At 30.7% G+C, this 18607-nt stretch overlaps 2 protein-coding genes across 2 annotated transcripts; one reads left to right on the top strand and one right to left on the bottom strand.

The window, feature by feature from the left end:
• The first annotated feature begins 3994 nt into the window (after positions 1 to 3994).
• On the top strand, positions 3995 to 5644 carry LOC130967710 (NEDD8-specific protease 1). The gene is made up of 2 exons (XM_057892696.1): positions 3995 to 4206; positions 4701 to 5644. The coding sequence occupies exon 2, from the start codon at positions 4701 to 4703 to the stop codon at positions 5394 to 5396; it is 696 nt and encodes a 231-aa protein (XP_057748679.1). The 5' UTR covers positions 3995 to 4206; the 3' UTR covers positions 5397 to 5644.
• A 484-nt stretch (positions 5645 to 6128) lies between these two features.
• Positions 6129 to 9414, bottom strand: LOC130967735 (arogenate dehydratase 2). The gene is made up of 12 exons (XM_057892724.1): positions 9108 to 9414; positions 8964 to 9031; positions 8737 to 8829; positions 8331 to 8531; positions 8168 to 8248; positions 7688 to 7783; positions 7514 to 7591; positions 7285 to 7374; positions 7120 to 7187; positions 6891 to 6972; positions 6739 to 6814; positions 6129 to 6616 (listed from the first exon to the last, which is right to left on the bottom strand). Exons 1-11 carry the CDS (start codon positions 9298 to 9300, stop codon positions 6755 to 6757), a joined length of 1110 nt encoding a protein of 369 aa, XP_057748707.1. The 5' UTR covers positions 9301 to 9414; the 3' UTR covers positions 6129 to 6616; positions 6739 to 6754.
• Positions 9415 to 18607: the final 9193 nt, after the last annotated feature.

Genomic DNA, 18607 nt, shown 5'->3' with positions numbered 1-18607 from the left:
CTTCACACAAGTATTCGGCTTGTCGGAACTCGGTGAGCTCCTCCTCGCCCATTTGGTTAGGCGAATCCTTCACGTCGAAAACGACCCAAGCATAGGGATCGTACGCCGCGGGGTTAACGAAAGCCCGGGAAACCGTGCGAGCCATACCTACATGGGGAGACCATCCAGTCAGTCTAAGAGATCAGTTACTCAGACCGAATACAGACACTACCCCCCACGACTCCCCGACTAAGGCCAAACGAGACTAACGCACGAAAAGAACAAGAAAAAACCTACCCTGGAATGGTACTTTCCCCCCTAACACATCTAGTCGCAATTAAAAGGCTACGCAACAACAGCAAAAAACCAAACAACAAACATGCAAAAATAATGCATAAAAGGGAGAATGATTCGAAAGTTACCTGAATTAGTGGAAGGAAGACGGAGCAGTTGATAAAGAAAGATGCGAAGGGAGAGGCACACAACAGCACTGCAAAGAAACGTTGAGGTTTGGAGCAAGAAGAAGGCAGAGAAAGGAAGATACAAAAGAAAGAAAGGAGTGCCAAAACTGGCCTGTTTAAAAACTACCCCCCCAGGAAGCGCGAAACGTCTGGGGGCAGAATGGTCTTTTCAGCAAAGGGTTTTCCACCCCATTATGAGCATTTAATGCTCGGCACTGGAAGCGATGCGACAAAACGGTTGCTTGTACAACCAAAGGACACGCGCGTTGGGGGCATATCCTTATCACGAACGGCCGACCAGACGATCCCGAATGAGAGGCGAGACAACACGCCATTGATAGCTCCCACAACTACCATTGGCGCGTGGGGGCACTGTTACGGTCTGGCCCAAGGAAATGACGGGTCGATCCGGCCCGAGCTCCACCCGACCCGGTTCCGCGCCCTTCAAACGACCCGGGCACGTGTCCTGTGCGACCCACACGCGGCCGCAGGACAGCGTCCTTGAGAATACGGGCCTGTCCTCATGAGGGGTCAACTACCGACATGTATATAAAGGGAAGATTGGCTCTTCCCCCGAGGTACGTCACCTTTCCGTGTCATTTTTCCCCGCCTGCGCACTAGCTGACTTGAGCGTCGGAGTGTCTTTGCAGGTGGCACCCCCCCTTATCACCTCTCCAGGATAAGTGCTCGTCTACCCGGCAAACCCGCAACCAACGCGACCAAAGCTAAGGCGTCCTCACCCCTTCACTTGTACACCCGATCTGTCCGGAACCCGACAACCGAACAGCATCTTTCTGAGGTTTCGAAAAACATGCTGAAATGTCTACGGTCTAAAAAACATTCTCATGTTAGAAAAAAGTTATAATTCTATACAAATATCCAATCCTATAATATACTATTTCAATGAAATTATTTATTTTGGACTTTGAACTTGAACCATTAAAAAATAACAAAATTAACTCATAATAATATAATTGCAAATGCTATGTAATAGCTATCAACAAGGGATATACATAATGCATGGAACAATCAGAACTTTGAGAACATGGTAAATAGATGCTGGAACTAGGGGTGGGTCTAAATTCGTCGGGTCGGCCCGCGTAATTCATCAAAAATGCGGATTAAATTAGAAAATTAGGACCGCCAAATAGTAAAAGCTCGCCTAATCCGCACCATTTAAACCGCGAGTTTTAACGGGACGGGGTGGACTTTTCCGCCGGGCTTAGTGTTCTTCTAGTGAGGAAGTATTTTTACAATTCTTTTGCCAAGATCTAACTTCTCCTAACCTAACTTATAAGAGTATGAAGATAAAAATTGAGTGGTTTTGATTATGTTTATGTTACTTTGAAGACAATATTTATAATTATGTTTTAAATTATGTTTATTTTGCTTTGGAGAGAATATTTATACTTATGTTTTGAATGAAAACTTGGTTTATAATTATGTTTATTAGATATTTATAATTACAAAAATTTTAATGTTTATGAATATAAAAAATATAATTTTTTATGCCTTTAGAAATTATAAATTTATTAATATGACTGTAAAATTATATATATTATTTAGTAGTTAATAGTAAACAAAAAAAAAGAGGAGTTTTGGCGGGTTTAGCCCGCCATCCCGCATTTAGGCGGGACGGGCTGGAATTCTAGGACCGCCTCACTAAGTAGGGCGAGACGGGCTAGCCCGCCAAAGGGCGGGCTTTTGACGGGGCAGAACGGACTTTCCTACTTGCCACCCCTAACTGGAACCATTAGAACTCGTGGAATCTGTGCATTGAGGAGTTCCAGAATTCGATTAAAGATTGGAATTCGACTGCTTTTGAAAATATTCATCAAAAGAAATCCAAAATCTTGAGAAGACTTCAAGGAATAAGTAACCGTTTGAATATAGGAAGTAATAGGTTTCTTGAGAAACTGCAAGGAAAATTCTGGATCGAATACGAAAATATTTTAGTTTAAGAGGAGCTCCTTTGGTTTCAGAAATTATGATGCAAATGGATTGAATTTCAGAATCGAAACACTAAATTTTTTTATGGCACTATCATAGCTAGAAGAAGAAAAAACAAGATTATTTCCTTTTAAGATGATGAAAGTAATTGAGTTTTAAACAATATTTATCTGAAGTACATAGTTACTTCTTTTTATACTAATTTGTACTATGATGACCTCTCGGATATCCCGTTTATCTTAACAAAACTTTTCTCACTCTTTGTAATGATAAGTTGAATCAAATTAGAAGCAATTTTACTATTGTGGAAATAAAAGAATACGTGCTTAGTATTGGAAGTTTGAAAGTACTAGAAAAAAACGGTCTACAATCGATTTCCTATCAAGAAAGTTATAAATAAATTAGTTCAACCCATTCAATACAGCTTTGTTTCTGGAAGGCTAATTATTCAGGAAGTGATTCACTCTACGAGATTGAAAAAAAGAGTGAAAGGGTGGATAGTAATTAAGATCAACTTGAAAAAAATATATGATAGATTGAAATGGAACTTTATTGAAGATACTCTGAAGGATATTAGTTTGCCCCAACTTTTCATTAATCTTATTTCTAATGCATCTACGACGAAGATGAGGGTTCTCTAGAACAGAAAAGTCTTAGACGAATTCTCTCCTACTTGAGACATTCGTTAGGGTGACTCTTTATCACCGTATCTTTTTGTCTTGTATATAGAATGCCTCTTCCGACTTATTTATGTCATAGTGGAATACAACTAGTGAAAGCCAATTTGTCTAATTAAGGTGGCCCTAAATTTTTTCACTTGTGCTTCACGGATGATCTCATCCTGTTTGGGGATGCTAGTATAGAGCAAACAGAGGTTATTAAAAAAGTTCTCGAAACTTTTGCAACAGCTTGAGCTAGAAAGTGAATAGTAATAAAACTCGCATCCTCTTTTCCTCCAATATGGATCATAGAGTTAAGGAAAAGATTAGTGAAATGTGGTTTACAAGAATAAATGATTTCAAATAGTACTTTGGAGTGCCTCTTCTACACTCGAAGGTAGAATACTTATAAAGATATTATCAACATACTAAATGCCAGGTTGAATAGCTGGAAAGTAAGAATATTATCTCTGGCCGGAAAGGCTACTATGATAAAATATGTCCTTACTTCTATTCCTACTTACTGAATACAAACTGCTTTATTACCAATACCTACGTGTAATATGATTGATCTTAATTATAGAAATTTTTTTTGGGGTGAGACAGAATAAAAAAAAACTCATTTGGAGAAAAATTAAGAATCCAAAGCACTCCGAAAGATTAAAAATTCGCCATATGAGAGATCTGAACCCCACGTATATGATGAAGATTGGATGAGACTTAGTCAAAGATAAAAACAGACTATAAACAAAAATAGTAACGATAATGTAAAAAAATTAATAAAAAAAACTAATATAATTTAAATAAAATTATTTAAGACTAATTTAATTAAAAAAATACGTAATCTTTCATAAACTAATTTTGACTATTATCTTAGTTTCAAACTTCTCGTGAAAAATATTCACCTTTGAAAAATTATGTTCACGAAAAATAATCAAATGCTATATAGATCACTTCTACAGTAACCACTAACCAGGCTCGAGCCCAACAGAACTTGCATTCCGTTGTGTGCAAAAGTCGAACAACAAATTACTTCTGAGGCAGTGATACTCACTCGTGCGAGTATTTCACATCGATGCTTTCCTGAGGGTTCTTACATATCAAACTCCAACTTTTCCTGAATCAATAACCAACCAGTCCTTTTCTTCAATTTGACTGTAAGTCCTTCTAGGTTTAGGGTTATTAATCCTTGCTCATTTTTCAATAATTGGGAAACGAGTTTTCTTGTATTATCGTTGATAATTTAGAAATGGATCTTTTCTTTTTAATTTATTATTATGCAATCGCTAATTCCATTAGATAATTAGGTTGCTTGAATATGTAGCGTGTGCCCAACTTTGATCTGAAGAACTTGATGCCTAGGTTATTGTGTTAAAGAAAATGTTCACCAGATCCAGATGTATGTGAAAATGCCCAGCTGAAAAACTGATATTTGTGCATTTCCTTTTGTTGCATTTATCCGTGAAAAATGAAAACCTTTGTGGGCCATTTGTGAGTTTTGATTTTGGAGGGGGCAAAAGAAAGTTGAGGGAAGGGGAATTGGTTTGAAGATGTTTTGCATGTTTTATCACAAACTAGAGCAAGAAAATTTAAAATAGCAAAATAGGTGATTGTTCATCTAACTAAGACATTGAACTTTCTTTTTCATCAGATGAAGGGATCACCATCAGATGAGATGATTCTGAGCTACAACGATGTTGTGCTTCGGCGTTATGATCTAACCATCCTCAACGGTCCGTTTTATCTTAATGATCGAGTTATCGAGTTGTATTTCAGCTATCTTCCATCTTGTTATCCCTCTCAGGATACCCTGCTGGTTCCACCCTCCATAGCATTTTGGATCATGAAATGTCCTGTTGCTGAGGCTCTCAAAGATTTCATAGAGCCCCTTCATTTGTCTGATAAGGAACTGGTTATATTTCCCGTCAACGATAACGAAGATGTTGGTAAAGCTGAAGGTGGGTCTCACTGGAGCCTACTTGCTTATTACAGGCGCGCTAACAAGTTTGTTCACCATGATAGTTGCAGAGGCATGAACTCAGCACCTGCTAAGCAACTCTATAGAGCTGTTGGTGGATACATGGGGCAATGCGGATCGGCATCTGAACCTAGCTTTTTGGAATGGACTGATTCACCCCAACAAGAGAATGGTTATGATTGTGGTTTGTATGTCATGGCCATAGCAAGAGTGATATGCAACTGGCATGTAAACTGCAAAAATATTGATTTAACGGAGCTGTGGTTCCCTGGTGTGAAGGAACAGGTTACTCCAATTGCGGTTGCCGAGATGCGGGGTGAGATCTTGACCTTGGTTAAAAAGCTAATGGCAACAAATCAAAACTCTTGAATCTAAGTGGAGCATCCTCTAACTCAAGATTTAGAAGACATCTGCATAATTGTTTGATTTGATCATATTAATGGGAGTTGAGATAGCAGTAAATACTAATAATGTAGAACACATTTTGATGAGTTTCATGTCTGAAGCAACGTGAAAGTTGGCATAGCCTGTAAAGATTCCAAACAGCTTATCGATGTTGTTAATATAACATCTAAAGTTTTAGAACTATTCAAAGTTCAAACACATTTTTACCTTTTTACTCATCAACTCATACATTCATGTTACTGTCTAAGCAAAACAAACGGTCTATAGATATGCAACATTAGATGTCATATTTATTGCCATAAAAAGAAATTATAGTAACAGAAAGACAACACTATCCCACTTTGAATTATCGCAGTCCCATAATTGTTTATTTCTTTCTCTAATTCTTTTGTCATATTTTAGCTTCTTTAGATCTATTGCAACCTATTGGGATGAAAATGAAAAATCCAACATTCATGCGTTACCCAGAAAGCTAACGAGTCCCCTCATTTGGGCAAGATATGATAATAAATTATATTTTTAATTAGTGTACTTAGCTGAAGGTTTGGATAATGAAGAACATTCTGCTGTTAACTTTTATTTTCCAAGCTAATATATGAATGATAAAATGCTACGATTTGTTGTTTTAGCCCGAACTTCGATGATGCAAAAATTCTTTACAAAAAGTCACCATAGAAACACCAAGTGTAACTTTCAAAGAGTAAACGAGGTTTATTAGCACACAGTTGATTTTTCAAAACTCCAAACGCTGATTACTTAGTAAGTAAGCTAGGAAATTGCAAATAAATATCCAAACAAGCACTTAATCTATTGAAACCTCTTGATAACCTCGCCAGCAAAAATGTATAAGCCAGGTTTTCTCTAGTCAAATTAGTGTTTAATCATTTCATTTTAGAGATAATCTGAATACTTAACGTAACTTCAAAGGACAAGCATGGCCATTTTGAAACATCTGAGAGGAACTAATTGGGTTCAAAAGAGTATAAGCTATATTTGCATTTGAACTAACATGTAGGTATGCTTTAAACTAACACTATATCTCTAAGAACAGAGATGCTAAAGCCAGGGAAGGCACGCCAAAACTGTTAGGAGCTTGTGCATCCAATGCTTCTGTGTATGTCTGCGTTTGAAGAAATGCAGACTTGGTGCATATTCATGAACATGATTAAACAATTTGAAGAACCCTACATCAACATCAGAAATTCAGAATAGAGCAAAAACATAACATTAAAAGTATCCTAATTCATCCAATAAAGCAAACCACAAAATAACATCCAGGAAAACTGTTCAGATAGATGGTGCTCACCCTTTCAGGATATTATTTACACCGTCCCAGTATCCATCGGATAACTCCCTAGAACTCGCAAGAATGTGGCGAACTCCTGTAAAAATAGAGTTTTTTAGAGCATCCGCTCATAGATAATCCTGTGGATATGATTCATAAGAATTAAAGCGTACATTCAGATGCCTCAGAGCATTTTGTGCCCTCGGATCAGCCATTGACGCTTCAAAATCAACATAAAAAAGATAATCAAAATACCTGTACAAAAAATATAACTTAGGATCATCACAAAGATCATCATAAAACCTTTTTCACTGATACAGTACTAGTTATGAATTGGAATAATCAATTTGAAGAAAGAAAATATTTAAATTAAAGAAGGAGATGTAGCTATGGCATTCATACTTGGGTGACCCATTGCTATTATCATCAGCCATTCGCAGCGGCATGTTCCGCAAAGGACGGCTTTCAATCTGATAGAAAAACAAACAAATCTCGTGATCAGAATTGTTTTAGAAGTAAACTTGCAACTTCCATAACAAGCATCTGATGCCAATAAGAAAAACAAACCTTTGAAAGGTTGATTTGACGCAGAGCGAACACTGCAAGAGCCTTGAAAAGTATTCCCGGACCTTCTTCCAACGAAAAAACTATGCTTGTCTGAGAATTCAACACCACAATCAACAACTATACACAATATTTGATAAGTAGGCAGACGTATAACAAATCAATTAGTTGTGAGGAGAAGTATGGTGCATTCAATGCAATAGTTTCAGCTATTTATTCTATTCCTCTGTACCTTAAATGGCCTATCTGTACCGGGAATTATAGGTTCTCGTGCTAACATTAGAAATCGGGTGACATTATCGCAATCATCCTGAAAATACAAAACTGTGAGAGATGAAATCTAGTAGTGTACATTAACATGAATGATTATCATGTTTGATAGAACAATGCAGCCATGGGTTCTGACCTGAATGTCTTGGGCAAGTATATTCAAGCCATAAATCTTTGCAGCAGCAGAACTAGCAACCGCTCCTGCATCTTTTACTCCATGCATGGCAATATACTATAATTTGTAACAATCTTAGGGTAAGTCACAATGATAACAAAGTCAACAATAGCAGCTTAATCGAATTTTCCATCCTAAAACCCAAGGTTCAATATCAATTCAAGTTGTTACTCTTCATAAGTTGATAAAAGTTGGTTAATTCTAAAAGTACATCATGGAGTTGATCAAGACCAACTTATATGACTAAAGGTACACCTAGAACCATGAAAAGCATAAAATACTCTGATGCCTAAAGGGAAAGTAGTATATTTCCTACACAAAAAAAAGTGGGAATGGCTAAAATGTCTTGATAATTGAAATTCAGTAAATTAAGTGCAATTGTTGCTTAACTGAAAAACAAGGAATGATACCAGAAACCAGCTCCCATCATTCTATGCATACCTGAGCAGCACCAGCTGTATCATCGACTGCTTCTCTAACCAATCCCCACTTCGTCAGTGTGTGCTCACATTGTGCAAGAGCCTAAAACACAACCAGTCTTAGATGAGTTTGTGACTGTCCAAACAAAGGTAGGATATAATAAGTTATAAACTTAGAAACAAACCTGTGGATGACTAAGAACACGCTTCAGATCCTCGAGTTTAACACCATGATTGGCCATCAGACAATGATGAACTGCATATTTCACTTCTCCCACTATATGCAACCTGTGCCTGAGTAGAAGGTCATAATTTCTGTGGATGCTCCCTCCTAGAGAATTCTCAATTGGCAAAACTGCTCTATCCACAAGCCACCTCTCAACTTTCTAGTGTAACATAAATAAGTGGTTCAAGAACTTGCGCTTAAATTTGTCAAAAAAATCCACGACATCAAAGTACTCTTTATGTAACTAAGTTCTACAATGACAATCAATTTGGAATATCTTTCAATTTCTAATGTTATCATATTCCTACCAATGCAACAAATGAGGAAACTTGGAAAAAAGAGCAAAAATGAAAACAACATCATACTTGAAATGCATTCTCAAATTGTGGACATGGAACAGCTTCACAATTTGGGTAGGCCTTCTGTGCTGCTGATTCACTATAAGCACCAGGAACCCCCTGAAAAATAAAATAATTTATTCCCCCAATTAAACAGCTCCACCAAAATAAAATAAAAATGCAAATGCTAAATCCAATACTCAACAATTCAATTGAATATATGAATTGAATATGAGACATGGAAGTAATACTACCTGATATGCAACTTGAAGACGTGGACCATCGGAAACTGAATCGGAGAGCTGAGTGGAAGTTAAAGGCCCTAATACACCAAATTAAATTAAATGAAAAAAAAAGAAAAAAAACGAATTAACGAATGAATGGAGTGAGTGAGTTACGGGGAAGAGCAAATAGGTCAGCTTTATCGTTGAGATCGTTCTCCTTAAGCGAGGCGCGAAGAACGCAGGCGAAACGGCACCGTTTTGTTGGGTGGAGTGTGAAGTTGAGGGTGATGGAGGAGTGCGCATGGGGTTGAGATGGCGGAGGAGAGAATGGACGGTGAGGATGCGATATGATCCGTGACGCCGCCATCGGACGATGATGGATTATTACAATTTACGGTCGCTAGGGAATCTGTTTTTGTTTGTTAGCCAAACTGGGGATTGAGTTTTCCGAAGAAGAATTTCGCGGTTTTGGGAATATATTATGGTCCAATTTCTAAACACTTCCAACGAATTGATTTCTTCAGTGTATTAAAATTATTTACACATAATTCAACACATCCAAGACTAATTTCTTTGGTTGTCCACGGTACCATGATTGGGTTAATATGTAGTAAATCTGAATTTTATTTAAATATTTATAATTAATTAATAAGTTATTGTACGTATAAAGTAAAATTCGAATATAAAAGATTAATTTCTAACTAATTGTTACATGCAAGGCAAAATTTTAAGTCAGTTAAAATTGAGAATGAAAATTAGTAAAAATTAAATTAAATTTTGTATTGTATTTAATATAAAATATGTTAAATTATATTATTTTTAAATATTATGTTTAGTTTAAAATAAATATAAAAAACAAATTTAAAATTAAAAAAGTTAATAAAAATATTTTTAAAAAAATATTATTAAAATTTTAATTTCTAATTCTAAAAATTTTAAAGTGCGTGTGATTTGTATTTTTTTATTTATTTTTTTTTTAGTTTTTTTTTTTTGAAATTTGTAAAGAAAAAATAAAAAAAAAATATATTAAAAAAATACAAATAAAAAGTACTCTTAGTCTCTTCTATTTTTATCTTTTAGAAGTATTAAAATGACTGAAATGGTGTATTTCGAAATTCGAATTTCTTACTACCAATCACCTAGATACAGTCTTTGGAAAAAAACCTTATCTTTTTTTTTTTGGACGTGAAACAAACCTTATCTAAAGGCTTGCTTGATTTAGTTAGTTGGGTTGGGCCTGACGCAATTAAAGATCCAAACTGGAAAATGAATCTAACTAAGGACCACAAAGAGAACATGGCATGCATCTATGGTTGCACATCAAGTTCAAGCCCACTAAATAAACTAATTTTGATCAATCACGTTAGCTAACTCTAGCAGCAAGACATGAAGGCTAAAGCCATTCACTTTAGCTCATATTCACCCTGACAGAAGCCGAGGTTAGTTTAGACAATGAGGATTCCTCCAAAATTTTTATAAAAAAATTAATAATATTAATACAAAAATATAGCTCAATTAGTTTAAATATCACCTTTTTATATTAAGTTTGTGGAGAGACAAAATGTAAGACTGGTGTCAATAATTCATCACAAAAAAAAAAAAAATTACTGAGTACTAACTGATACTAATCTAATACTAATAGAATAGAAATAGAACTTTTGGATAGACAGACAACTCACTAGGTATAGGTAGAGTCAAATATTGTAGCAAGCATGCAAGAGCACAATGTTGTTTTTTTTTTATTAGAAAAGATATTAGCAGAGGATTACCTTTTCTTTCAAAATCAAATGTAGATGGAGAATCTAGGTCGTGAGGCTCATCCACGCAATACAATGGTTGATATACATCCATTTTTTGTATTTATTTAATTATTTTTAATTTTAAACTTTAACATTTTGGATTTAGAATTTTATAAGTTTCATAAATTAAAAATTTTATTGGCTTATTCATAAAAATTAAAATCTCATTCGCATTATCAATAAGATTTTATAATTTTATTGTAAAAATTATTTATAATAAAATTATTTTTTTATTTGTATAGTTATTTATTTTACAATAACATTTTAAATTTGGATTTTAATAAACTTTTACAAGTTAAAAATTTTATTAGTTTATTTATACCAATTAAAATCTTATTCTCATTATTATTTATTATTCTTATTATCAACTAGGTTTTATAATTTTAATGTTAGAGTTAGTTGTAGTAAAATTAATTTTTTTATCCATATAATTATTTATTTTATATGCTTTTATGAAATTTTTAAAATATTTTATAATATCTATCTATGTAGTTATTTATTTATTATCATATTAATAATAAACTTAAAAATAAATATATTTATAAATTTTATTCTAATATAAATATTATTATATAATTTTTGTGTTAACACCCCCACCCCCAATCTCTTCAAGCTCCGCCACTGCACCCTAAACAACTCTTATGTTTAGAACAAAAGTTAATTCATAGTAACCACTTTACATAATATCTATGCAATCAATAAACTAATTAGTAATTACTAATGCCATATATTTTTAGATTTCCGTTTTCTAATAATTTTACCAAAAATAGAGAGATTCTAATTCACAATCTCTAAATAAGTATGAAAAAAAATGTCATTTGAAATTTATTGGTATTTTTTAGTAATTTTAATTAAAGATAAAAAAAAACTAATTTTCATCTAATAATATAAAAAAATTATACAATTATCAATTATTCATATATGACCACATCAACAAAACTAACTAATTTTTAAATTCATAACTTAAAAAACATCTATAATTAGATAAACGTTAAAACTTTTTATGTTAGTGTCTCAAGAGTAACCCTAAAAGAAAATTGTTTACATTTAATGCTACTATACCCAATATCTAACTTATTTATATTTGAATGAATCCAAATCAGATTCTATTGGCACAAATATATGGATAACATAGTCAACAAAAAAAAAATTATTCTACGTGTATTAGTTATATTAAAATTAGTCAATAAAATTAGTCATTAATATATAATACATATTAAAATATAAATACACATTGAATATATATACTGGTGAATGATTTTAATTAATGACTAACATGCTTTTAGATTATTATCTTTTAAAACACGGATAACATATCTTTAATCATTGTTTAAACATGTATTATAACACAACTTGACTACAATGTCCCAAACTAAACACAATCACTGTAAGTGTCAACTAGTAATAATAGCCCAAATGTTGATCTTGGTTAGAAGATAATCCAACATACGACTTTGTTATACTATATTTTAAGAAAACCTCATAGATAACAAACAAAGTGGAGGATCAAGAGAATCAGAATCGAGATTTTTGAAAACGATTTGATAAAGATGCGTGTTAATTATGTTTTGTATGTACGCATGTCAATAGACATATATATTCCATTAACATTTTTTTTAATTCTAAATTATGTCATTAATAAACTAATAACACTGTTACTAAATGGACAAGACACGCATGCTTAGCTCACAATATTTGAACTGTGGCGAAAAATGAACAATCCGAAATTGAAATCAAAATACTTGACAACAACTAGGACCGACAAAGGTACATACAAATTCCATTTTATAAGAGACTTGATCAAAAATAAAATATATTTGGTATCTATCATCAACAATTAACAATCCATATTCTTCGTATGTTATCATCGTCCACTAAGATGAAGCTATTGGTGCATGCAATTATTGACCGCATTATTTACGGAGCAATGCTAGGGGCCAGCAGTTTTATTGAATTTTGGCCAGCATGTAACCAGCAGAGGAAGGTGAGCCATTGGATGAAATCTCACACCAATCTCACACCATCAAATCATCATTGATGGCTAGATGATGGCTAACAATCACAAAAATTGCTGGCCCCCTAGACTTTTCCTTATTCACGACCACGTATGGTTTATTTAGGAACGAATTTAAATAATTATGGAGTATGAATAATAGTCCTTTTTTGCTTCCTTACTAAACCATTTTCCTTTTGACCTTTGACTCAAGAGGTAATGCATTCAATCGATAAATATTTTAGCCTTATTAAATTTTTATTTTATTTTTATTTGTTATCTTATCTTTTCCTTCTAAAAACAAAATTTATTATACTTATTTTTCTTTTAAATTAGTTATACTTATCTCTCTAACAAAATTATTTAGAGATTCTGATTATTTTAACTTATTTTAAAATTTAAAATTAATTTAATAATTAATATAAATAAATAGTTTTATTCTCCCATAATATAATACACAAATAACATATAATAAAAAAATTTCATATTTTTTTCTTATTTTTTTACAATTTTATTATAATATCAGAGTCAAATTTTCATAATTTTTTTTATTCTTTCTTAATTTTTTATAAGCTTGTTTTGACTAAAATTATTTTTTAAAAAAATTGGTATATCTATATGAAAATCGCTTCAAGAAAATTAGAATGCGCAATTCACTCTAAGAATATTTACGACAAATATGTTAAAAACTCATATTCATTTGTTTTCGTATAAAATTAATAATTAAAAATTATTAAATAATAATTTAATTAAATAAATTAAATTAATTAATAATTTTTAAATATTAATTTCACATATAAAAATAACTGTACGCTAACCTCTCTTATCGTTATTCCATGCAATACATAAGGCAAAACGTATATGACTTATTATCTTTGGAATGTTTCTACAAAGTAAATGACTTAATGTATGTAATAGCAAATTTATAATGTATTACAGCACATATAAATGTAACAGCAACTTTACATGTATAGTTGAATCTGTGATTTGGTCGGTCATTCATCACGTTGGAAAATCCAAATAACCAACGTTAGCAAAACAGTCTTTGTGGATTATTGGAAATTGCCATGATTTATGAATAATTAACGGGTACCCATCATAACACCGTTCTATTTTGTTTCCTTCACGTTCTCTGCATTCATTCATCTTCACACATACATCGCCATCATCATGAATCATGATTTCATTTCCTAGTTCACTTTCACTATTTCAGGGATTAAATCGCATAAGAAATTCATTTATCACATACTCATATATATAATTATTAAATAATTTTAATATATGTATATTTTGACTATCATGTAATATTTACTTAAATAATCACCTTATAATATACCATTTGATTTTTCTTTGGATTGCACCAACAAAACAAACAACCAAATACACGAGAGGCCACTGAACCTTGACGTGTCCTCTAGTTGATTCAATCATTTTGTCCACGTGACATATCATATATACAGAAACGAACCTACATAGGACAATGGGGATTGGGGACACTTGCTCCACTCTCATTTCAATTTTTTTTTTAAAAAGATATACATATCTAATATGTTTTTATTTTAATTTTTCAATAACCTCACTATAGATAAATTAAATTTAATTATTTAAAGTCTAAAATTTATTTTATTTTTTTATTATTTTAACTATTAATTAAATTACTTAAATTTATTTTTTTATTTTTAAATTTTAGCCGTCATTATTCATTTATTCTCTTAAACCCTTTTTTTAATTTCATATTTTCAATTTTTTTTTCTGTTCTTTATCTAGTGGTTATCTTCTATTCATTAAAAGATAAATTTTAAATTTTCTAATCTTTTTATATATCTCTCTATGACTCTATGTATTTTTTAATTTTATTATTTTTTTTATATTTTCAATTACAAATTTTAATTCAAGCAATTATAGTTTAATTTAGGTATTAATCTAATTTTTTATTTTCTTCACAAATTTGTATATTTTATTTTATTCTCAATTTAGTAATTCTTATTTTGTTTATCTTTCGTTCTATTTTATTATATGTAATTATGTTGTATATAAATTTCTAAAGCTAATTGATCAATTTATTAATTTAGAGTATATATTTTTTATTTTTAAAAATAATAATAAAAAATGTTTTAAAATAATAATAGTTGTTTGATTACATATATAAAAAAAAGACATTCAATCAAGTTGATAATGAAATAATTACTTAACATTTTTAAAATATGAAAACAAAAAAAAAATATCTTCAAGAGTTATAAAAAGTTAACATTAATGTAAATTTTTATTTTTTTATATTTAAATAATTAATTTGTACTTTTATTCTTTTAAATTTAGATTAATATATTTTTTAATAATAATATGTATTATTTTTGTCCTTTAACATAAATTTTTTAGAGTATATATATGACCAGACCAATCATATTCCACTCAATTTTACCCTAAAATAACCATCAACGAAGTCCGGGTGTAGTTTTTTTTTTGTTTCCCACGGTATCTCCCAACCCGACAGGTCAAGAACTAATCTGCCGCGGTACTGAGCTCCATTTAAGGGTTTGCCACTGGCCAATGGGTTGCTGCATGTATAAGGCGGGATTCGAATTTCCGACACTTACTTAAGCGGACTAGTGAGCTAACCACTAGATCAACCCAACTTGGTTAGGGGTGTAGTTTATATTTGAGTAGAAATATAGAATAAATTTTTTCCATACATAATTTTCACCAATTACGGAAGTAAAAGTGAAAGTATAATATGGATGAGAAAGACTTAACATGAAATTATACTCCCAAATGGAGAAGAGTTGTGGAGTTGGGAACTTGGGATTATCGAGTTTGCGATGCCTGGCTTCACAAGAAAAGAGAACGATGGTGGTAGTTAGGTGTACATTAAAATTAGTCGTTAAATTTAGTTATTAGAATAAAATATATATTAAAATATAAATATATATTAAAAATTAAAAATTTAAATATAATTGTATAAAGTTGATAACTGAAAGCTATTAAATAATTTAAATGATTTGATTAGATTTTTATTTAACGACCTTTATTTATTAATTTTACGTAAAATTAACTGCATATAAGTTTTTAACATAATAAAAATAAATTAAAACACATATATATTCTATATACAAATACATTAGTAATGACTTATTTTAATAGCTAATATCTAATTTAGTGTATAAATAATATTTTTAAAAAGAAAATATTATATACACAACTTTATTCATTCGGGTCCAAATTTGACAGTCTTCTTGTCTGTTTTCCTTTTTTTTTTCTTTTTCTAATTAAAGTTATTTAAATATTTAAATTTACATTTAATTAATAAAATTTCACTAAAATCTAAAATTGGTTAAAAGTAAAAAAATAAAAATATTTGATAATTTAATGTGTTTTTTCATTTATTTTATTATAAAATTAGATAAAAATATTTAAATTTGTATAAATTAAATAATAATAATTAAAATATTTTTCAGAAGTAAATATTTAATCGACATTTAAAATATTCTAGTGCTGATAAAATAATACTTGAATATTATTATTGACAAAATAATTTTTAAATAATTTTAAAATTTAACAAAAATAACTAGCGTCAATTATTTCCATTTCCTTTAACAGAAAACATTAAGATGGCTAAATGAAGAGATGACATAGTATATTTTACTGAAGTTTATAATGACATAAAATTTTAAATTATTTTAAATCAATACACAAGAGAGTCTCTAAATAATATAAAAAATCTTAATATAATCTTCTTTTTCTGTCCTCTATTTTTCAAATTAGTGAAAACACACTATACATACTTCATGACTATCCACCATTTTTATCACTCATCAGCCATCACTCATCATTCTCTTCTCTCACAAATCAACAATTTACACACTCGCAAAGAATTATAGATGTCTGCGATTCACCGCCTCAAGCTCTGTCGAGACTCCGTCTACTGCCATTGAGTTCATCTCTGTGAATTTGGCGCTCAATCTCTTTCTTTAGTGTTGTCATTTCATTTCCATGACTTCGTCTTTCTTATTAAACCAGTCTGTCTTCTCCTTAGGTTTCACTGCCTTCGTCCAACCAATATTTCCGACATCTTTTTTTGAAACTCTGTTGTGGTGTCCAATTCATAAATTTTTATTATCTTTTTTATTTTGTCTTTTTCTGATTTTTATGCTGTCAGTGAATTGATCTACTTTTTTCTACTTTTGATACTCTTTCTTTGATTTTTTTAATGAATGTTATAGTTTTAATACTAAAATTAATTGCTTTACCTTAGCTTATTGGATTGATATTTAAATTTGGATTTTGATATTGTGTGTTTGTGTTTATTGGTATAGTTTTGAAAATTAAAAAATATTATTTTGTAATTATATAAAAATTCATGGAAAGGTCAATTTTGATACTGATAATAAGGTTGATGTTAATGGAAAAGAGACATCTTTTATAGTGGGTGATACGAAAAAAAAGAGGTAGAGAATAGAGAAAAAAGACGAAAAATAAAGCAGAGAGAGAATTGTTGGTGGTGACAGGTGAAGATTAAAAAATGTTATGTCATACACTCTGTTAGTCATATTAGTGTTTTTTATTAACAGAAATGAGAGTAATTTATTTCTGGTCATTTTGTCAAATTTTAAAAATATTTAGAAGTCTTTTATTAATAACGTTTTTAGATACTATTTTACCATTGTTTGAATTTTTCGGACATCAATTTAATAATTACTCCTAATTTTTTATATATCCTTTTATATAAAGAATAAATAAATATACATAAACATTAAAAATCACACATATAATATTCATAATTTATTTATAATAATTGTTCACATTAAAATAAATTTATATAAAATAATAGTTAAAAATATTAAATAATTTAAATTACTTAATATATTGTATATTTATATCTTAATTATTGTTTTTATATAATTAAAAATAGCTTGGATAACCAACTTTATTTTTTATAGGTTTAGACTTTAGACATTGCAAGGTTGGAGGTTGTAGGCAATGTGTTCTTGCTCGGAAGACGTGACACGTGTTAAGAGGGAAGACAGAGGTGGACCCACTTCACACCAACACTCTCAACTCTGATCGCCGATGTTTCCTTTGTTTTCTTCTTCCTTACTCTCTCTCTCTCTCTCTGTTTCAATTACTTGCTTACCCTTCACTCAACCTAACCTATATGAATTATTGAATTCTGTTAGAATATCAGATAGATTACTGAAGTACAATATTGAAATTAAAGGAGATACAATAGTTTTTCTTTTCCCTTCCGGAGTTAGGAGATAGATTCAAATTCAAGACGTCGAAATCAATATAAAAAAGACTATATCATTTCAGTTATAATTTGTTTACAAGATATAATAGTATTTAATATATACAAATTATAAATACTATATCCTTTTGATAAAAGAATAACTAAAATATTATTTATATATTAAAAATTAATTTATTAGTTGATATTTTATGTATACTACTTAACACAAGTTTTAGGATAAATAATAAAAAAAGTATAATTAAACAATAAAAATATTAAATAATATGAATAATAGATATATCGAATATTTATTTCATTAAGTGTACGAATAGTTATTTTAATATTAAGATTTAAATAGTTAATTTAGATATATAATATATTTTTATTTAATTGATAGTTATTCATGTTGTTTAAGATGGTCATTGTCTATATTATTATTCAACCAAACAACCCCAACAATGAAAACAAATGAATGGTCTTTCCAAACATAGAAAATGCAATGAATAGAAGAGAATTTAAACATTCTTCCCTGCCTCCTTGGTGGCAGGACTCATTATTTTGTCGAGAAAGTAAAAATATTGATAAATTTTATCTAAAATGATTAAATTCACTTGTTATTTTAAAAGAATTTGATCTATATATTAGCTGCTACCAACTG

This window comes from Arachis stenosperma, chromosome 3, assembly GCF_014773155.1.
Source record: "Arachis stenosperma cultivar V10309 chromosome 3, arast.V10309.gnm1.PFL2, whole genome shotgun sequence".
Lineage (NCBI taxonomy): Eukaryota > Viridiplantae > Streptophyta > Magnoliopsida > Fabales > Fabaceae > Arachis > Arachis stenosperma.
Note: the sequence above shows the minus strand (reverse complement) of the source record. Positions and strands in the feature narration are given on the sequence as shown.